The sequence below is a fragment of the Bombus pascuorum genome, chromosome 3, assembly GCF_905332965.1.
Source record: "Bombus pascuorum chromosome 3, iyBomPasc1.1, whole genome shotgun sequence".
Taxonomy (NCBI): domain Eukaryota; kingdom Metazoa; phylum Arthropoda; class Insecta; order Hymenoptera; family Apidae; genus Bombus; species Bombus pascuorum.
In genome coordinates this window covers 7,267,695-7,287,786 of record NC_083490.1, presented here as the reverse complement: position 1 = coordinate 7,287,786, position 20,092 = coordinate 7,267,695, and the positions used below count along the sequence as shown (strand labels likewise).

The 20,092-nt window shown below is 24.3% G+C and overlaps 7 protein-coding genes across 12 annotated transcripts; 3 read left to right on the top strand and 4 right to left on the bottom strand.

Annotated features, from left to right (window-relative positions):
* Window positions 1-157: 157 nt before the first annotated feature.
* On the bottom strand, window positions 158-2,635 carry LOC132905634 (golgin-45). 3 transcript variants are annotated; one of them, XM_060957134.1, is made up of 6 exons: window positions 2,251-2,635; window positions 1,258-1,790; window positions 994-1,193; window positions 765-893; window positions 413-641; window positions 158-334 (listed from the first exon to the last, which is right to left on the bottom strand). In XM_060957134.1, exons 1-6 carry the CDS (start codon window positions 2,300-2,302, stop codon window positions 173-175), a joined length of 1,305 nt encoding a protein of 434 aa, XP_060813117.1. In that variant the 5' UTR covers window positions 2,303-2,635; the 3' UTR covers window positions 158-172. The 3 variants fall into 3 exon arrangements, with proteins under 3 accessions (XP_060813117.1, XP_060813119.1, XP_060813118.1); XM_060957136.1 differs by having other exon boundaries at window positions 1,258-1,799; window positions 2,251-2,634; XM_060957135.1 differs by having other exon boundaries at window positions 1,258-1,784; window positions 2,251-2,634.
* Window positions 2,636-3,028: 393 nt separating this feature from the next.
* Window positions 3,029-6,551, top strand: LOC132905613 (uncharacterized). Of its 2 annotated transcripts, none has more exons than XM_060957092.1 (4): window positions 3,029-3,682; window positions 4,104-4,297; window positions 5,354-5,630; window positions 6,477-6,551. In XM_060957092.1, exons 1-4 carry the CDS (start codon window positions 3,485-3,487, stop codon window positions 6,522-6,524), a joined length of 717 nt encoding a protein of 238 aa, XP_060813075.1. In that variant the 5' UTR covers window positions 3,029-3,484; the 3' UTR covers window positions 6,525-6,551. The 2 variants fall into 2 exon arrangements, with proteins under 2 accessions (XP_060813075.1, XP_060813074.1); XM_060957091.1 differs by lacking the exon at window positions 6,477-6,551 and adding an exon at window positions 6,069-6,472 and having other exon boundaries at window positions 3,031-3,682.
* Window positions 6,552-6,662: 111 nt separating this feature from the next.
* On the bottom strand, window positions 6,663-9,572 carry LOC132905612 (LIM and senescent cell antigen-like-containing domain protein 1). 2 transcript variants are annotated; one of them, XM_060957090.1, is made up of 7 exons: window positions 9,197-9,572; window positions 8,503-8,616; window positions 8,260-8,372; window positions 7,944-8,136; window positions 7,712-7,853; window positions 7,346-7,604; window positions 6,663-7,270 (listed from the first exon to the last, which is right to left on the bottom strand). In XM_060957090.1, exons 2-7 carry the CDS (start codon window positions 8,604-8,606, stop codon window positions 7,071-7,073), a joined length of 1,011 nt encoding a protein of 336 aa, XP_060813073.1. In that variant the 5' UTR covers window positions 8,607-8,616; window positions 9,197-9,572; the 3' UTR covers window positions 6,663-7,070. The 2 variants fall into 2 exon arrangements, with proteins under 2 accessions (XP_060813073.1, XP_060813072.1); XM_060957089.1 differs by having other exon boundaries at window positions 9,268-9,571.
* A 741-nt stretch (window positions 9,573-10,313) lies between these two features.
* LOC132905614 (cytochrome c oxidase subunit 5B, mitochondrial-like) lies at window positions 10,314-11,535 on the top strand. Its single transcript, XM_060957093.1, has 3 exons — window positions 10,314-10,524; window positions 10,676-10,749; window positions 11,252-11,535. The coding sequence occupies exons 1-3, from the start codon at window positions 10,434-10,436 to the stop codon at window positions 11,462-11,464; spliced, it is 378 nt and encodes a 125-aa protein (XP_060813076.1). The 5' UTR covers window positions 10,314-10,433; the 3' UTR covers window positions 11,465-11,535.
* A 702-nt stretch (window positions 11,536-12,237) lies between these two features.
* Window positions 12,238-13,859, bottom strand: LOC132905549 (cyclin-dependent kinases regulatory subunit-like). 2 transcript variants are annotated; one of them, XM_060956937.1, is made up of 3 exons: window positions 13,594-13,859; window positions 13,020-13,174; window positions 12,238-12,936 (listed from the first exon to the last, which is right to left on the bottom strand). In XM_060956937.1, exons 1-3 carry the CDS (start codon window positions 13,650-13,652, stop codon window positions 12,836-12,838), a joined length of 315 nt encoding a protein of 104 aa, XP_060812920.1. In that variant the 5' UTR covers window positions 13,653-13,859; the 3' UTR covers window positions 12,238-12,835. The 2 variants fall into 2 exon arrangements, with proteins under 2 accessions (XP_060812920.1, XP_060812922.1); XM_060956939.1 differs by having other exon boundaries at window positions 13,047-13,174.
* Window positions 13,860-13,901: 42 nt separating this feature from the next.
* LOC132905547 (homeobox-like protein HDP1) lies at window positions 13,902-16,755 on the top strand. Its single transcript, XM_060956935.1, has 2 exons — window positions 13,902-14,067; window positions 14,243-16,755. The coding sequence occupies exons 1-2, from the start codon at window positions 13,963-13,965 to the stop codon at window positions 16,088-16,090; spliced, it is 1,953 nt and encodes a 650-aa protein (XP_060812918.1). The 5' UTR covers window positions 13,902-13,962; the 3' UTR covers window positions 16,091-16,755.
* Window positions 16,756-17,280: 525 nt separating this feature from the next.
* LOC132905548 (PSME3-interacting protein) lies at window positions 17,281-19,927 on the bottom strand. Its single transcript, XM_060956936.1, has 6 exons — window positions 19,291-19,927; window positions 18,794-18,896; window positions 18,427-18,525; window positions 18,095-18,314; window positions 17,852-17,916; window positions 17,281-17,694 (listed from the first exon to the last, which is right to left on the bottom strand). The coding sequence occupies exons 2-6, from the start codon at window positions 18,888-18,890 to the stop codon at window positions 17,381-17,383; spliced, it is 795 nt and encodes a 264-aa protein (XP_060812919.1). The 5' UTR covers window positions 18,891-18,896; window positions 19,291-19,927; the 3' UTR covers window positions 17,281-17,380.
* Window positions 19,928-20,092: the final 165 nt, after the last annotated feature.

The window sequence follows — 20,092 nt, the reverse complement described above, 5'->3', positions numbered from 1 at the left end:
ATATTGACATTATGTGATTATTTTTTTATTGTCATTTTATATTATTATAAATAAATTGACAATTCTAAATACAAAAATAATATAATGCATATAAGAATTTAAAATGATATAATGTTATATAATAATTATTTCGCTATATATGAGTTATAGAAATATATATGAATAAAAAATTTTATATTTGTTTAGTTTCACCACTACAATGAGGACAACAAGCTATATGTGAATCACTTCGTGGAAGAAATATTTGGCCACCAATTGCAACAGCTGCTCCCATCACTGCACTGCAAGCTACATCTTGTCTTCCTGACATGAGCAACTTTGGACTCATAAGAACCTGTATATAAATGAAAGAAATAAATATACATGAAACAAGGTAAAATAAATACAAAATAAATATGAAATGAAAACTTACTTGTTCTGCAGTCTTTTCGGCAAGTGTTTTCATATCTAAGCCAGTTATATTAATTTCTCTCTGTAAAATAATGTTTTCTACACCACATAATAATTGAACTTTTAGAATTTCTGCAAGTTGACAACAGCCTTGTGCTAAATCTATTATATTTGTACTTGGTAATACATGCCTCCTCTTGCAAGAAACAGTTCCAGCATGATCAAAATTTTCACGCAAAATACTAAGTATCCTTAAATAAAAAGGACATAATATATATGTATTAAAATACGTATGTTCCTGATACTTAAAGTATTTTGTAGAAATATTTTCATTAATAAAATACGTTTTCTGTAAATGCATGTAAGAAACATACCTGTATGTCTTAAGGGATATATCTCTTATAAGATTTCGATCCTCTAGAAGTCTTTTTATTGCTTCTTGGAGATCTGTGGTTCTTTGGCAAAGAGCTGCTTTCCATTTTGCAAGTTCTTCAACCATTAAGCTACCAAAAATTATTGAAAGTTATGTATATTATATATATTATGTATTATTATAAATTATTATAAATAATTAAATATTTATATTGAATTATTTTCATTTACCTACTGGCTAAGAATTTGCTCCTCCAGACTTCACATTGACCTGCCAACCACTCTGTTTGTTCTTGATGGGTTGATAAATTTTGAGCAGAATTTAAAAGAGCTCGAGAAAGTTGCAATTTATCTTCAGTCAATAAATGAACTTTTGTTTCAAGATCTTCTCCAACAGCAGCTACTAATAAATTTTTTAATTCTCCATTAACCTATTGTAAAAAAGAAAAATGTATGATATAATATTATTACTTTAGTAATAAGTAACATTAGTACCTGTACTTGAAATTTCAACTGATTTTCAAGTTGATTATTTTCTTCTTTAAGCTTTTGTATTTCCGCTTCGTATGCCTTTTTTTCTATCAACCAATCACTTTCTGCAGACTTATCTTCGTCTACTGTCTTTAAATCATTAGATACCTTTGTTTCATGAAGTTTCATTGCAGCAACGTGAGAGATAGCCAGATTCACATTTACATTACTTTTTTGCAATCTTCTATTCTTTTTTTCATATGGAATGATTGGATTGACTGCAGCTTTATAAGGTTCAAAAGGAATAAATTTTGGCTCCTTTAATTTTAATGAACTTAATATATGTTTCTCGTGTTTTACATTATTAACATGCCTTGGTATTAAATTTACTATTGGACCATTTGGCACAACAGGAGGAGTTGAACTTAATTGTTTCAAATTTGTTGGATGATAAATTAATGTTTCACCAAGACGGCACTTTGTCTGTTTAACTTCAATTTTTTCAGCCGTTGCATTTTCCATTCCATCACCTTGCGTACGTTTAATGCAGCCTGTAACTTATACATCTTAAATATTAATAATAACACATTAATATATAACATAAAAATGAAAAATTTTAATGTTAACAAATATGATACTAACTATTTTTATTCATATTGTATATAATTTCCCATAATTAATTGCTTTTCCACATGTTCTGCTATAATAATTATTAAGCAAAATAAAGAAACAAATATCTTATTAGTTATATAATGATAATATTACTATGAAACTAAGAAATTGTTATCTTGTGATCATTATCATATTAAAAGTAATTGTCATATGTACTTTATTTTAAATATATAAAAAACAATAAATTGCAAAATTATATGAAATAGGATATGTTATATTAACTATATTAAACTATATAATTATGTGAAATAAGGTAAATTAAGTCTAATTATAAAAACAAAAGAAACAAATATTTTATACAAAATGGAAATTTATATAAGTATGTATATAAACAAGAAATCTAACCTTGTGACTTAGTTTGAGGTTCATCTTTTGTAGAATTTGAAATACTGGCCATTTTCACTTCTATTTGGTAGATATCTACTTAAAATAATCTTAATATCATTTCATATCATAACAAATTATCAACTACTTTTTATCGGTCATTATTAATCTATTGCTTGATGTATCCAATTTAGTGAAAGGAACTCAACGAGACATGAGTAAGAAAATATGTATCAATACCACTGTATGCATCATGTTTAGGCAAAAAGTATAAGAACATTTTTTATGCAAAACCTAATTTCTACTGTGTAGGTACATTTATCAAATAATATTAATTTTTATATTTTTATGGATATTTTAGAATTCTATAATATTTTGATAAATAGTGACTAAAGCAGAGAGTTAAAGTATTGAATGTATTTAAAATACTGCAATAATGATAAAAAACGAAGCAATAATTATGTAAAATAGGTTTTAAACTTTTAATCCTTTTTGTTTGTGTATTATTGTCAATATAATATATTGTGTTATTTTTTAAATAAAATTTCACGAAATAATGATAATGGCACTTCCAGTATTCACAAATATATTATCATTATATATATATATATATATATATATATATATATATATGTGTGTGTGTGTCTATAATAGTATAGAAAATTTGAATTATCGAAATTTACAAAAAAATTTGATTTCTATACAAATTTTTTCTTATCTAATATCAATAATTCAATTGTTATAAATCACTAGTCACCAGAAAATAGTTTTAAATTCTTATAGTTAGTGAGATCATTAATTATATATTTAACACAATAAAAAAAGACATTAAAGAAGGAAATTAAATTAACAAGCATTTAATATGACATATAAATTAAAAATCATAATTTTGCAGCATAAAAAGATATTAATTTTGCAATATTGTCAAATTATAATCTGAAACATCAATTAAATTTTATTATAAATTGTAACCTTTTTCGCAATTTATAAATTTTTAACTTAAAAACAAAACATTACATATTAATATTACTTTATTAAATACGGTAAAGTTTAATGATAGAATAATGCTTATAAAAAGATTTTATAATAATTATAGCGATGTTATAATTTTATATCTTGAACCGTTACCATAATTCTCATATTCTTATGAATTGAAATTTTAACTTGAAATATAATAATAACATGTTCGCATACTAATTGAACTGTAACAAAATAATATAAAAAAAAGTAATAACCATTCCAAAAAATAAAAGCTATGGATAAAAAAACATATAAAAAATATAAACGAAGGATCGCACAAGCTGTAGCTAAAGTCGATAATAAGCCTCCAAGATTTGAAGTGTCGGCATATTACAAACCGCATAATATGAGAAGTGACATAAATCGAATAAGAGAAATCGACAAGCAAAATATAAAATTATTAAGGCGGATGAATATAATTACTCGATTAAGGGTAAGGATAAGATAATTATAAAAAGTTTTATTTCTGTAATAAATATCTTTTATTCCTCATTATTTTCTATCTTTTTGTATACTTATATTACTATATCTTACTATTGATATGGCTTATACTTAATACTACCACATCATTTCTTACTATGATTATATTTAGTATTGTAATATAAGTAATCTTAATAATTACAAACATGTATTGTATAATGTTTCACAAAAATATGTGCAATTTTCTAGTAAAAGTATTGAATGTATTATTTAAAATACTGCAATAATGATAAAAAACGAAGCGATAATTATGAAAAATAGGTTTTAAACTTTTAATCCTTTTTGTTTGTGTATTATTATCAATATAATTAACTGCAACAATATATTAATTGCTTTTAAATTAAACTGAAATTCATGATGTATCCAAATTATAGGCAAATATCGATTGCTGGTTACCAAAGATAAAATATAAATCAAAACTTGATAATCAGGAAGTAAAAAATACACAAGTTATGAAAGAAAATAAAAATTTATTACGAAAAATTCGTAAAGCAAGTACTAATTATCCTACTGTCGAGTTTATACAAGATTGGAAAGAAATGAAAATGAAAATGGAACACAATAAAAGGTAAATTATTCCTTAAATATTTCCTGGATATATATTTTCGTTTTCAAAGTTTTATGCAAAACAATTTCGAAATTAATTTTACTTAAATTATAATTATGACAAATTTTAAGTTACATTATTTTTTAAAACTTTTAATTAGAAGAACACTATCTTTTTATATCTCTTTCTGTCTTATTATAATTTTAATAAAATCAATATGACATATATTCATATCTTAAAACACTTTATTCTTTCCATTCCATTGTTAATTATGAAATTCAATTTTACTTTGTGTCTTAAATCTTAAATTTTCCGAGCATAGAATTTTGAAAGCTAAAATAGAATTTTAAAAATGCAGTTGAGAGATAAAAACACAATAATGAAATGTAATAAAATAAAAGAATAAACTTTATATCATATTATTATTACACATTACACGTAATGTAAATGTTTATATCATATTAATGATTAAATTCTATAGATATCAGAAAGAACCTACAACACATACCATTGGATTGCAATCTCCACAAGATCATTGTATAATTGCAGATTTATCATTGCTAAGACATATAAATCCGTCTATACGAACCAAATGTTTTTTTGAAATTGAAATCCAAGGAGATCAGAAGTTAGGGTCCATTCATTTTGAACTTTATGATGATATTGTACCTCGAACGTGTACAAATTTTGCGGAATTATGTCGTGGATATAATGGCTTATCATACAAGTAAATAAAAGTAAAATACACGTATTTTGACAACTTTAAATTTAAAAAAAATAAAAGAAAAATAATCTGTGTTTTCCTTCTGCAAAATTTTACTTAAAAGACGTGAATGATGTGTGCAGTTCTATGCAATACATTATTTTGATAAAACACATTTATTCAAAATATTACTTTTATGATATTATTATTACAAATATATATAAATTCTTAAGCCGATTTCTTTAGAAAAATTTATTAGGACAGAGGAGATATCCGGTAAAGATATCTAAAAAAAGTCTACTTTTCCAAATGAATAATATTTTTTAAAGGGAGATAAAATTACATCTCTAGGAAAGCCATGCTTTTTCTAATAGGAACACACCGTTTCATCGAATTGTATCCGGTTACTGGTGTCAAGGTGGAGACGTTACAAAACTTAACGGATGTGGAGGAAAGTCCATATATGGTGAATCATTTGAGCATGAGAACTACAACTTACGTCATGCTGGTCCCGGAATTTTGTCCATGTGTAACGAAACTGAAAATACATGCAATTCCAAATTTAATCTTACTTTTAGACAATTGGAAACAGTAGATGGGAAAAATGTAGTTTTTGGGAAAGTGATTGCAGGTCTCTCAAACATTTATAAGGTAAATTTATTTCAATTACATTAAAATAAAGATATCTTATTCATTCCTAAATTTTTCTACATATATGAAGAATACTTGTTACTTATATAATTATCTTTTAATAAATTATTATAAATTTTGAAAAGAACAACTGTACCTTCTTTCATACTTTTTATTTAATAAATCTTTCTATAAAATAAGGAAAATTAGAAGTATATAACAATTAATTAAAACTATACCGCAGAAAATCACAGAAAATATTTTGAAACATTAAATATGCAAATTTTTAGTATACATGGATTTATAAATCCAAGAAATAAATAAAAAGTTTAACTACTGTATTGCAACAACTTTTTATAAATTTATTTACATAACAGATTTGAAAAATAAAATTGATTCAAGAATACTTAGTAATAATTTTGAACATGACCACATGTTAATATATCTGATATTTTTTAGATTGAAGAATTTGGTACAAAAACAGGAAAACCATTTAAAACAATAATTATATCCAATTGTGGTATTATATCAAGATGTATAAAAAATAGATAAAAATCAAGCAAAGCATAAAAATTTCACTTAATTGGTGAAAGGCTGAAGTCTTTAATAGTATAACATCAATGTTAATAGTTTAATTACTTTATCGTATATAGAAAAACATAATTATATCAATTACTTAATTAATTTTTCTCTCAAATGTTCTTTCTTTATATCTGTACATTGTATAAAAACATAAAACATTAAAAAATATATTTAATTTGTGTATAATATTTAATAATAAACCGTACTTTATTATATTAAATTATATTTCTTGTAACGTGATTGTTATTTTTATTTAACGTCTTCGATACGGCGCTTGTTCTCCAGATATCGTCATTTGACGGCCGCAAGCTACGGGCAAGAACAATTGTGTAGAGTAGCGTATTGTTGACAATTGAGAGTTATAATCGACACTCGTACTGAGCGATTAATTAATCTATCCCCATTTCATATGTTATGTCTATTATGTTACATTAATATCATGATTAAATTATTGAGATAAACGAACACAAATATCATAACTCAGTGTTTATTTTTCATTCAATTTTTATACAATATCATCGAATTTTCTATATGCAATTTGTTTTATAAAATTTGAGTATTATTAATAATGGTTTGAGTATCTTTTTGATGTGTAAAATATATTTTTATATATAAATGCAGTTATTCAATTCATTTATAACAATGAGGCACTTTAAAATTTATGCATATAACAAAAATATTTCATATTTATATAGATATATTAAAATAATTATTGATTAATGCAGAGTTTAAATATAATGATTTAACATAAAATAATGTTAGCAATTAAGGTATAAGTATGACGTTATAATACAATAACATAAACTTTCATTGGTAATATTAAGAAATATTTCATTTTACATTCAATTAACCATAAGCTGACATATCTTGTTTATATGATTAAGCTGGTAGTCTTTTAGGATTTAAATCATACATTCGGCGCATACGTTTTTTCAATTCTTGTGGAAATTTATCGTAACATTTTTTGCAGGCGGGTTTTAAATCAAATTCAAAAAATTTAGTTTTTTGATTCATTTTTTGATCGCAAAATGCGCAGGCGAAATGATGTACGCACCATGCTTTATTCAAAGCTGTAAAAACTGAAAAATTCAAAATATATTATATATTTACTTTCTTTTTAAATTAGGATAAAATTTATAGAATAATATACTAACCATCACCAGAAATTACTTGATTACATACAAAACACAAATTACCGAAAAGTTGATGGTAATGTGTTTCACAATAAGCTAAACCTTTTTTCTCATAATGTCGATGACCTAAAAACGGCTTTTCACATTTTGCACAAACAAAATGTTCAACATGCCAATGTTTACCTAGAGCAGTTACTACTCGTTCTTCAATCGGACGTCGACATGCACCGCAAATTGGAATTCCCATTTTATCATGACATCTCAAACAGTATAGCTCATTCTGAAAATGTTAATAATCAAAATGTGAATTATTAATATACTAAGCACTAATATATTAAGTAGAAGATAATACTAATAATTAAAGACAACACAGTTATAGATACATACCATTTCATTGGCAGCATATCCTGGTCTAGAATTAACCTCTCTAGCATCTGAATTAAGTTCTATACCACAAGCAGTACAATTAAAATGATATGGATGATAGAGTTCTCCGCGAAAACGGAGAGGTTTGTCATCAATTACACCACTAAAAATTATATAATATTATATACATGATATACAATAGCTAAATAATATATATATATATATATATAACTTTAAAAATCAAAATTCATACTGGCACTGATGACAAATATATTTTCCAAGTGCCCCAGCCTTGACACGTGCGTTACATGTATGGCATAAAGCTCTACCCTGACATTTAATAAATCCTGCATCAGCTAATTCACCATTGCATTCTTCACAACGGAAACATCCTGGATGCCAATTAGCATTCATTGCTTTTATTACACGGCCAATAACAAATTCTCCTTCAAATAAAAAAGTATAATTATATTCTTTCCTACAAGTGTTTTTATGATTTCTATATGAGTACATTATTTTTTTAAATTTAAGTATTTGTCATATTGTAATAAATAATTAAAACAACTTACCGCATTTTTCACAACAAGGTGCAAATAAGACATGGAAATCATGTTCACAATATTTGTATCCTTCAAATTCATAGAATATTCCATCTGGGAATGGACGGAAACATTGTGCGCATCTAATAAAATATTTTTTATTATAATTGAAATCATTTTTAAGCAATATGTAAATTACATAGAAACATAATATAAATGTATACAAATACAAACTTAATATAATAATTTCCAATAATAATAAAATATTCTTACACAAAGCATTGAGGATGCCATAGCTCTCCATTTGAATTAACAATCTTTTCGTGAGGCACAAAACCTTCTCTACATCGAGAACAGAACATATTATCCAAAGACATCCCTGTAACACTTTTTATATGAAGTTTATATTATTAATGGGATTAACCAACCATTATTCTAATATATATAAAACTACTTTAAAATTGGACTTAAATGTTAATATTATAGTTTCTTCTCTTTCTTTTGGTTGTTCCTCCTTCTTTGTTTCAAAATGATTAAATTCATATAATACATTTAAGTTTTCCCAATTTATTGCAAATATACAATATTTAAAAAATGAGAAAATTAATGTACATTAAAGATAATTAATGTGGACATGTTATACATATATGTATATATATGGTGAAAAATCATAAAATACGCAAAACCTGAAAAATTTATTTTCACGACATTTTTATAAACTAAAAAAAAACGATTTATAGCGCCTAGTGTAATGAATATTTCATATGATATCTTCAATGAAAATTGAATGATATGTAAAAATAATTCATTTTTACTATAATCGCCATAAAAAGATAACTTTTCTTTTATAATATATAAATATAAAATTGCATAAATGCTGCATATTATATTAATATTTATATTATATTCAAGTTAACGTTTCGAATGTCTTACAATATTTCATAATAACGGATTTAAAATAATATACCTGGAAATTAATTTTGCTGGTGGAAGATATCCTATAACACTATGTTTCGGAAGAGAAATAATTGTGCTTACCCTGGCATTCTTTAATGGTAAAGGAGAGTTAATTTATTAATTGTCGTTACTTCCTTTTTCTTTTAATTAAAAAAAATATGAACGTTATATATTACAGATTATTTAAAAAAATACCTAGTATTTTTCTAAATTAAAAATTATTGTTGTGTATCATTAATATTATTAATACTTTTTGAAATGAAACTTTATAGAAAATACACACATCAGTGTTACTGGTTGTATATTAATTCTTCGTTTTATATTTAGAATAAAAATTACGTCATCAAAGAATGCACCGCTTTTTCTGTAATAATCAGTTAACTGCAATAGCCAATCAAATGTAAGGAATGTGGACTTGCCTTTTGTGAAATGTTACTTCAAACAAGGAAGTAAGGTTATGTAGATATGAAACTTTAATAATTATTAAACGATTAATGTCTTTATACATATTTTAATATCGTTATTTTCTATTGCAATTTTAGTAATATAAATGAATATTCAAAAGATTGTCTGTTTTGTTTAAATATATTTGCAAGATAAACATCTACAAAAATATAATTATGCAATGTATCAATAACAATTAATTAACATTTCATGTTTCAAAATTTTTGACAGTTTTTGGATAATGTTAAAATTTCAGGAATACGTTTAGAAAAAAGATAATCAAAATAATTACATACATAAAAATTGCAGGGAAATATAAACTAAGAGACCGTTCCAAGTTAACTTTCAATACCATAAAGTATATTAATCTACATGGAATGTTTAATTGATTATAAAAACTAGGAAATAATTATGACATTTACCATAAAATTATTTAAATCTTTATATAATATTTAAAATCCCTGCCTAGTAACTATACAGGAAAGTAGCTACGTATATACATGTACGCGTTCTCTCTTTTCCTTTCATAATTTTGTAATATAATATTTATTTTTAAATTATATAAAAATATTAATAAGTTAAATTATATAAAGTACACATCCAATTTCGTAAAACTACATTTAAATTGTTTAATTTGGCGCTGTAAGTCATCATATGGCGCTGTAATCAACTTGACTAATCGATCGAATAGTATCGTTAAGATAGGGTTGACACTCTGCAGCTGCTTTCCTACGAATTGTTTGTGCTCTGAAGAGACGTTTCCCTTCGACGAAGTATTAACCATATAACGTATAACTAGCAAAATGGCATGGTTATGTAGTCGTACTATTTTTCAGTCATGTCGACGACAATTTTATCGCGATGCTGTGAGATATACAAAAGAGAAGGAAAAGAGTAATATAATTTTTTAAATAATATTAGAATTATTTAAGTGTGCTGCGTTTTCTTGTTACGTAATATAAAAATATAATTTATTGATTTTACATCATTTTTGATTTATGTTAACTACAAAATTCAATATTTTCTAACGAAATTCATGTTTCAGCTTTTGCCGATCCGCTAGAACTAGCCACGGGTTTGGAGAAACGTGAGTTACTTGCTGCTGCCGCTGGCGATTTTGTAAGTTTCTACATTTAATAATTTTCCGAATCAATGTAACTTCGAATTCTACATATATTAATAAGATATTCTATAAAATAAATTTTTTAAATCAAATTTTTCATGTTATTTGCAAACTATAATTATCTTCTAACTTCATCACAAATTAATTAAGTTGATTAAAAAATTAAATTGAAATTAATAAGAGAGAAAGTAATTTGATATAAATCTTTAATCTATTATTATTATGTATGTATATCTATATGAAAAATTGTTAAATTAAATAAAATCAAGTTTGGCCCATAAAATGTAAATTGGAACAAATAAATTTATCAATATATTTTCATATTTATTGAATATATCTTTTATATTTGTGAGACATATTAAAATTATTTTACAACACATCTTTGCATGTGTATTATAAAAATAAAATATTATACGTAAAAGTTAAGAATTATAAATTATCCTTCCTGTCAATATCTTAATTAGTTGTTATTATTTATAATTTATTATCTTATTTCAGGATCCATATCACATGAAGGCCATAGAAATATCGCGTGACAGCACCAAGGACAATCCAAATTTAGTACCAAGTGCATTCAAAAGTCGTGTTGTTGGTTGCCTTTGCGAAGAAGATACTGCACACGTGAATTGGATGTGGTTGCATGAAGGACAGCCACGCCGCTGTGAATGTGGTCATTGGTTTAAACTGACTGAAGTTGCTCCTTTAGGATAAGATTTTAATTTAATGTCATTTCTTGTTATTAGTCATTTGTTTAAAATATAGAATTAATATCATATACTAAATATTGTGCTATTTATTACCTTCTTATATCCTATCTTCATCTTATATATATCCTTTAATTCCAAATAAATTGTTAGTAAATAGAATAGTAAATTATTATTAACTTGTATCATGTTTAACATCATTATTTTAAGATTTTTATCATTTTCAATTAACTTCTATGTAAGGTCTTATGAACTAGATTTTTTAGAAAATATTAAAAACAAATTTTTCTATAAATTTTCTTTGTAGAAATATAAGAAATATATGAAGCTGTATATACTATAAGAAATATTTTGAAGATATTAATTTCTGATTTGTGTTTCTTATTACCTTTTTTTTTAGTAAATTCTACTACAAATTCTTTTATAATTTCTATTATCTAAATTTATAAACAATTATATAGTTCTGAATAATGGTATATAACAATTTAAATAGTATTAAATGTAAATTGTACAATGATTGCTATATACTCATGGATACACTTTATGGAATTTTAAGTCATAATTCATTGATTTTTTAATTTTGCAATTTTTATAGAAGTTTATGATATATCTAATGTTACGTTATTTATAATACATAAAACTATATTATGTTTACATTATTTCAAAATTTAATTATATGTATTAAATTATTTGTAGCATTGTAATATTACATATTAATTTATGCCATATTACTTATACAAATATAGTAATTTAAAACAATAAATAATAAAGTACTAAAGATATATTTTAAAATATATTTTAATAGTGATACGTGATGGATACTATTACATTCTATGTAAAATATCCAATTTATTAGACAATTATATATATACTAGTATATTTGTAAATATAAATTTTATGATTGTGAAGTATTGTAAAAGTTAAATAAGTATATGAAATTTCTTTTCTATATTGTATATTGTAAAAATAGCGAATTTTAATATTTATAAATTTATCACAGTCTCAATGTAGTTTTAGATTTATATATAGGTACTTCATTTTCAAATTCACAACCATAAAAAAGATTACTTAATATTATACAAAGATCAAACTAATGAACATACTATTATGTAGAATTCATTTTGTATTCTGTACAGTAATTACCTTTATATTGTTATAAATTTCATAAATATTAATTGTATATATTTGATTTAAGCATACGAAACATTATAAGTTTCTTTCTTACGCACAAAATTACATACATGACAGTATGTTCTATAAAAATTCCACAAGAATTCTATAATTCTTCTACATGAATTGTATAATTATGCTAACTTGTATTAACTTATTATGCTTTGAATCTATTATAAATAGTATTGAAAGTTCCTAGAAATTTGTTTTAAACACAATATACACTTTGATATTCTCTTTGAAAAGAGGTGTTTCTTGTATTTGTTAAAACATCAGTTCTTGGTCTACGAAACAGTACTACATGTGGTTCTAAAACATAATAGATATACATATAAAACTATACTAACTATAATTGAACTGAATGGGATTGTGTTAATATTTTAATAAGTCACCATGTACAAGCGTGTCTATTTTTATACCTGGTACATGCATCATATAATGTACCCAGCCTGGACTTTGTTGAACTCCTAAATTTCTCCATTCTGTTTCTGACATGAGATGAGTTTTGGGAACATGTCTTGCTAAATCAACTGGCAAAATAACATGCCTGTAAAAACATAAATGTTGAGTAACTATAGCTATAAACTAATTCTTATTATAATTATATTTATTTAATTATTATGTAAATATTATATAATTAAAATTGTTATTTTACTTACAAACAATAAATTAGTTCTAAATTATTTCCTCCTTTACTACATACATCATTCGAATTATTTACTTTCAAATTAACATAGAAAATAAGGAAGATAAGAACATAATGTAAAGTGATTCTCTTAATGTATTTCTCAAATGAAATAATGTAATGTAAGGTCAAGCATGGATAAATCAAAACCAAATATATCAAATATATTAAATTAAAATTAATATATTTTATAAAGTTATATGATAAAGATACTTTGTAAATTTTAATACTTTAATGGTTTATAATATTTTAACATGAATTAACTACTCTTTCGTACAAACCTATATTCATATTTATCATCGTTGTATTTTTCAGAGTATTGTATTTGATCAGCTGGCATTTTGAGTATTAAGATATAAAGATATAAAAATTTCTTTCTTTTATAAAATTTGTTTTCATAACAATCGTATATATGCGTACAATAATAAATTTCACCTTGTTTTCCAGGACGTCAAATAAATTTCAACGCTAGATAAATTTGATACAAGGTGTTTTTTAAAAGCTACAACAGGTAGTAACAAACACGTTTAAGAAACAAATGCGCCCTCTTTTAAGTATCTATCTTTAAGTATCTATATAAAGTATCTATTCATACTAAAATATGTATTTTATTATTAAAGATTAATAAAAAATTTAATAATTATCACAAAATGCATGATTTATGCCCATTGTGTTCGAAAAATGGCCTTAAGAATAAAATAATATTATTGCAAATTAATTTACAAGAGGCTGTATGGGTATGTGAAGAAGAAAAGGTAAACTTTTTATTATATTTTTTATTTAAAACGTCTGTTACATACTTCATAATGTAATATTTCATTATTTATATATAACCTCATATGCGACAACAAAAATAACAGAATAAATAAAAAAAATTTATTTTTAATAAATAAAAATTGTATTAAATTAATCTATTACTTACTATCCTAGTGTGTATGGCCTTTTGGATATGAAGATTTTGTATTTTGTCCGAGAATAGTAGGAAAACTCTGGTCTTATTATTGGAATGATTATAAGCCAACAACACCAAGATTAAAAGAAAATCCTATAACATCAACTCCATCAAAGCTACCATCATGTTTTACACCTGTAGTACCTACCAAACATATACCAGAAGAAGTTATCAATAATTTAGATATGCATCCTTTAGAGAATATTAATGCTACAAATAGCAGTTCAAATATAATAAACTCAAATACTAATTTTGATGATCTACATATTTCTGTTTCTGAAAAATCAAGTATGATATCAAACATTGATATTGAAAAAGAATACAACAATACTAATACTTTAAATAATGAAACTACTGTAAATAATGTACATAGCAATAAATTACAATCGATTAATGATAATATAGAAGATATAAAATTTGAGAATAAATGGAAAAATGAAGATATTAAAGAAAAAGATGATATTTCCATAGAAAATGTTACAAGTATAAATACCATCAAGAAGGCACCAAAAATAACAAGTATTGAAAAAACAAACATTATTATTTCTAATATGAAAATGGGAAATCAGATCCCTAATGTTAAGTTAAGAAATGAAGAATCTGTTCATCAAAAATCAAAGAAGGAAATTTTAGATGTTGAATCTGTAGATGTTACTGAAACTAAATTGAAACCAGAAGTTGAAGAATTACCAAATCTAGAACCAAGTGAAAATTATGAAAATAAATTAAAACCTAATTTAAATATAACTATGATGAAAATAGATGGTTTACCACCTATCACATTGTCATTTGAAATTCCAGGATGCTCTACAGCTCCTGAAACAGTAATAGCTAATACACAATTAGATAGTTATAAAAGTAATAATACAAAACCAAACAGTTTCGAAGTGAAAGATACAGTTGTAAAACGGAATATAAGTAGTGGTAAAATATATGAGAAATTCAATTTTAGTGCAATTAAGAAAAAGCTGGAATCAAATAATTCCAGCAACACTAATAATAACAAAGATAATATTTCTAATGTGAAGACACAAATTCAAAAAGTAGAAAATGATTTACCAGAACCAAAACCAATTTCAAATGAAAGTGCTATTTGTGTATTGAATGAACTTGATAAGTCTTATTCTTCAGATATGAAGATACAAATTCAAAAGGTAGAAAATGATTCACCAGAACCAAAACCAATTTCAAATGAAAGTGCTATTTGTGTATTGAATGAACTTGATAAGTCTTATTCTTCAGATATGAAGATACAAATTCAAAAGGTAGAAAATGATTCACCAGAACCAAAACCAATTTCAAATGAAAGTGCTATTTGTGTATTGAATGAACTTGATAAGTCTTATTCTTCAGATATGAAGATACAAATTCAAAAGGTAGAAAATGATTCACCAGAACCAAAACCAATTTCAAATGAAAGTGCTATTTGTGTATTGAATGAACTTGATAAGTCTTATTCTTCAGATATGAAGATACAAATTCAAAAGGTAGAAAATGATTCACCAGAACCAAAACCAATTTCAAATGAAAGTGCTATTTGTGTATTGAATGAACTTGATAAGTCTTATTCTTCAGATATGAAGATACAAATTCAAAAGGTAGAAAATGATTCACCAGAAATAATTTCAAATGTGAATGCTACTTGCGTACAAAATCAACTTGATGAATCTGTAATGTCCTTATCAAATCATGAAATTATAGAATCTGATGCTGTAGGAATCAATGCTAGTATAAATATAGATACTGCTTTGGAAGAGCTTATATGTAATAATTCTAGTATTTCTGAAAATATAAGCGATGACTGGATACAATCTCTATTAAATTAAAATTGTTATTGATTGAAATTTTAAACTGGAATCATAGAATAATTTTTATAAATAGATTTGTGTTAATTATGTTCACTTATAAGTAGATATACAGCATACAAGATATACGCGGAGATACTGGACGAACGGCTGAAGGCAAAAATAGAAAACAAACTGGAAGAAAGACAATTCGGATTTAGAGAAGGAAGAAGAGTGACCGACGTAATATTCGTAATAAGCCACATAATAGATAAGCAGCTGAGCAGAGAAGAAGAAGAACTATATGCCTGCTTCGCGTACTTAAATAATTAATGTAGTACACTCTGTATAATTAATGTGGTATAGGAATATTATATATTTAACAGATATTTACTATACATAGGCACACAGCTTTATTATGCAAGACATGGTATATTTAAATATATGCATTATAAGTATTATAATAGTCTTTATGACTAATTACATAATACATTTTATAAATATATGATATCATTCTATTTAAATAATTTGAAAATTTTAGTATAAAAATAATTGTATTTTTATATAATCCTAAAATAAAGAAATCACTTCTTATCTCTTGTAATCCACGTAAAAAATGTTTATTCTAGATAACTGTACTAGACTCATTTCATTATTCTTTTGTATCACTTAAAAAAGGAGGGAATATAACATAAATATTGTTTTTTAAACATATTTCGATATAAATAATATATACTGATATTTTCTAGTAGTTTTATGTATATAATGTATGTTACAATATAATACAGTTTATGCATAAATTGTCACGACAATATATTTAATAAAAATGGTTTTTTTAATATAGTGAGTACTGCCATGATGTGATTGTTTCAAGGTATTATAATTGTACATAATACATTTTGAAAATATTCTATGTGAAAGAAATTATCACATAGTTTATAATCCAATTACCTAATGAATATAATATTTAAATGAATGTTTTTAATAATAAAGTAATTCGAAGAGTAATTGCTATTAAATGTATAGTAGGTATTTTTCTATTTTCACAATTATGAATTGATGAAGGAACAATTGCAACAGAATTTTAAGATGTTTACAATGAGTGATGAAAAGGAAACAAGTCTATTATACAATATAATATATTTTTTAAAAGATTGCAATAATGCAATGATGTCAGATTGTAATATATGAAATCAGAACAGAGTGAAAGTGAAAGTAAAATATGCAGCAAAATTATTGCAAAAAATATATTTATATTGTACAATTACAGTAAATTGCAAAATAAAATGATTGTTACCTATGAATAAAAAGGCGATTGTAAATACTTTGCATTCAGCTTTTTTCTTTATCTTTCAAAATTTTAATTTTTCGACCTAACAGATCGTATTTGGAATGATTTGGTTCCGGATCTTGATCTGTATCTGAACTACATTCACTATCACTAGAATCTTCGTATGTGCCAAGGCCAGGCAAAATTCCAATACACTTCATGCCTGTTTCATTTGTTGTATTTTTATGTTCTAAAGTATCAGTTTTGAATGCGGGTTCACATTCAGCTATTATTTGTTCATTTAGTTCACAATCTTCTTTCTTTGATGTGTCTTTGCTTTCATCAGATAACTTTCTTTTAACACCCCGTGCAAGATCTACATAAATAAAATATTAAAATAATATTTAGATTAGGATACTAAGTATTAAAGTCTTTTTATGTACTATTTATAATCTTCAATTACTCTGAATATAATTATCATTCTTGCATAATAATTAAATAATTTATAAAGATTACATTAATTTTTTATTTACCTTCTTTTTGTTTTTCAGGACGTTTAACTACAACACCAGCTAATAATTTTAATTGCGAAGTACGACTACAAGAAGAAAAAATATATCTCTTAACATTATAAAATATAAACATAATAATAGAAATGAGAAAGAATTAAAAATATTTATTAAACATCATGTTATCAATTTTATGATATTGAAGATATAATATTACAAAAATGAGTCATGCTTATTAAAGTTGCATTAGATGAATTAATATATTACCTTCCAGAAGAAATATTTTTATTTACAATTTGAGGATTTTTTAATTCTTGTTTTAATTTTTCATTTAAGGATTTTTCTTGTAATGAAGCAACAGCAGCTTTGAAATCTCGCATTTCTTTTTCTTCTTCAAGATTTTTTTTACGCTCTTCTTCTAATTTTGTTCTATCCACCAAATCCAAAAATTCCACTTCATCATCATCTAAACCTTTTATCATATTTTCTGTGAATGAAAAAGATAATTACATAACACAATGAAACATATAATTATAACTTATAAAGGAATATGCATGATTTTATGTATTATTACATAAATTCTAAAATAGTTAACTTACTCAACTTATGTGCTTCCTCATATTCTGCATCTCTTTTGTTTTTTTGTTCTTGTAATCGTTCATATAAAGATCTTGTATCATATGTTTCTTCTGGAGCTTCTATAAAAATCAGAAAACATATATGTGATACTTTTATAATAATTAATAATAAAGAAAATAAGTAAAAAATATAAGTATAAATAATTACAATTGGGTCACATTATTATAATTACAATTTAAATCATTCATTTGTGAAAACAATAAAGACAAAAACTAGATATCTTAATTAATTTTATACATATTGCAGCTTTTAATTAAATAGATATTACTATTATAGAAGATAGCTGAGATATAATATATACATATAAAATGAAAATATGAGAATGACCTAATGGTTGGTCTGCAGTTCGTACACGTTCCCATTCTTCTTGTCGTATTCTTCGCTGTTCTGCAATTTCAGCTTCTGATATAAATCCTGAACTCATAATGATCTACAAAAAATATTATACAAGAATTACATGTACATAAGATTACATTGATTATTTATTTGCTATAATTAACAGTTGACATAATAATATATAGAAAATAATAATTAATTGTTCAATTTCTTATTAATTATAATAAATATTCGACAAATATAATGATTATTATTATTTCTTATCATAATGTTTTAATAAAATTAAATAGCGAATATTATATAAGAAAACATTATTTGATTATAAATTTTATGAAGAAATAAAAGTGCAAACATCACTTTCCAAAGAATGAAATTAAAGAATAAATGCATAAAAGTAAAACTTTTGAATATATAAAAAAGTGAAAAAGGAAATAAAATTAGTAATGTTATATACTATATATACTTACAGTACTTATATTAATACTTACCACTCTTATGTATACTAAACTTTGACAGAGTAATAGTACAAGAACTATATATTTTCAGTGTTTCTAAAGTTTTTATAAACATTCAACATTTATAATTAGTTATCCACTCCTTATCATAACGTAAATGTTAAAATAAAATTTTTTTAATACAATTTTTTGAAGGCTTTGATATTCAGTACTTTAAATTAAGAATTCTAAACATTAAATTAAGTGACTTAAAACATTAACATTTTTCTAGGAATATTTGGCACTCTAAATTTTAAACACGAAAAATTTCCTTTTTTCAAATTTGTTAATTAGCAACAAGTTGTTACGAAATGTTAACGATTTTTTCATTTAGTTAAAATATTCTTAGTGTATAGATAAAATTAATAATGTTCAAAATTCGTGATTAAAGATAAATACATATTTAATATTTTCTAAAAGATATGTAGGTTAAGTTCTAGATTTAAACTTAAACAATTATAAAATTACAGAGTTATATACTTTGAATATTTTCTTATAAATAGATCTCTTATTTATACAATCAAAATTGGATTGAACAACGTTTTATATTATCCTATCAACGTATGTCACGAAAACGACGCTCGAGCTTGAAACACTGCAAATTAACTGCTCGTACTTAGGTACTCCAACATTTTATGCGCATGCGTAAAACATAAATATAATATATACACACACTTAGATGTATCTATGTAAAATATAAACGATTAAGTCTATATATCTATTATTTTGTAGTTTTTAAATTTTCCATATTTTGTACTAATCTGAAGAAAATAAATATACAATATATTATTCAACT

What these genes read in the sequence shown, in the direction of transcription:
- LOC132905634 (XM_060957134.1), bottom strand. Translation starts at nt 2,302, where the DNA reads ATGGCCAGTATTTCAAATTCTACAAAAGATGAACCTCAAACTAAGTCA. An exon ending in AGTTGAAATTTCAAGTACAG is followed by an intron (nt 1,194 to 1,257) that starts GTACTAATGTTA and finishes TTTTTACAATAG; the next exon opens with GTTAATGGAGAATTAAAAAA. An exon ending in ATATCCCTTAAGACATACAG is followed by an intron (nt 642 to 764) that starts GTATGTTTCTTA and finishes TTTTTATTTAAG; the next exon opens with GATACTTAGTATTTTGCGTG.
- LOC132905613 (XM_060957091.1), top strand. Translation starts at nt 3,485, where the DNA reads ATGGATAAAAAAACATATAAAAAATATAAACGAAGGATCGCACAAGCT. An exon ending in AAAATGGAACACAATAAAAG is followed by an intron (nt 4,298 to 5,353) that starts GTAAATTATTCC and finishes TTTTTCTAATAG; the next exon opens with GAACACACCGTTTCATCGAA. An exon ending in GTCTCTCAAACATTTATAAG is followed by an intron (nt 5,631 to 6,068) that starts GTAAATTTATTT and finishes GATATTTTTTAG; the next exon opens with ATTGAAGAATTTGGTACAAA.
- LOC132905612 (XM_060957089.1), bottom strand. An exon ending in TGGCATCCTCAATGCTTTGT is followed by an intron (nt 8,373 to 8,502) that starts GTAAGAATATTT and finishes ATATTTTATTAG; the next exon opens with ATGCGCACAATGTTTCCGTC. An exon ending in ACCTTGTTGTGAAAAATGCG is followed by an intron (nt 8,137 to 8,259) that starts GTAAGTTGTTTT and finishes TTTTATTTGAAG; the next exon opens with GAGAATTTGTTATTGGCCGT.
- LOC132905614 (XM_060957093.1), top strand. Translation starts at nt 10,434, where the DNA reads ATGGCATGGTTATGTAGTCGTACTATTTTTCAGTCATGTCGACGACAA. An exon ending in TACAAAAGAGAAGGAAAAGA is followed by an intron (nt 10,525 to 10,675) that starts GTAATATAATTT and finishes TTCATGTTTCAG; the next exon opens with CTTTTGCCGATCCGCTAGAA. An exon ending in CTGCTGCCGCTGGCGATTTT is followed by an intron (nt 10,750 to 11,251) that starts GTAAGTTTCTAC and finishes ATCTTATTTCAG; the next exon opens with GATCCATATCACATGAAGGC.
- LOC132905549 (XM_060956937.1), bottom strand. Translation starts at nt 13,652, where the DNA reads ATGCCAGCTGATCAAATACAATACTCTGAAAAATACAACGATGATAAA. An exon ending in GATGATAAATATGAATATAG is followed by an intron (nt 13,175 to 13,593) that starts GTTTGTACGAAA and finishes ATGTTTTTACAG; the next exon opens with GCATGTTATTTTGCCAGTTG. An exon ending in AATAGACACGCTTGTACATG is followed by an intron (nt 12,937 to 13,019) that starts GTGACTTATTAA and finishes ATTATGTTTTAG; the next exon opens with AACCACATGTAGTACTGTTT.
- LOC132905547 (XM_060956935.1), top strand. Translation starts at nt 13,963, where the DNA reads ATGCATGATTTATGCCCATTGTGTTCGAAAAATGGCCTTAAGAATAAA. An exon ending in GGGTATGTGAAGAAGAAAAG is followed by an intron (nt 14,068 to 14,242) that starts GTAAACTTTTTA and finishes TTACTATCCTAG; the next exon opens with TGTGTATGGCCTTTTGGATA.
- LOC132905548 (XM_060956936.1), bottom strand. Translation starts at nt 18,890, where the DNA reads ATGAGTTCAGGATTTATATCAGAAGCTGAAATTGCAGAACAGCGAAGA. An exon ending in AACTGCAGACCAACCATTAG is followed by an intron (nt 18,526 to 18,793) that starts GTCATTCTCATA and finishes TGATTTTTATAG; the next exon opens with AAGCTCCAGAAGAAACATAT. An exon ending in TGAGGAAGCACATAAGTTGA is followed by an intron (nt 18,315 to 18,426) that starts GTAAGTTAACTA and finishes TTTCATTCACAG; the next exon opens with AAAATATGATAAAAGGTTTA.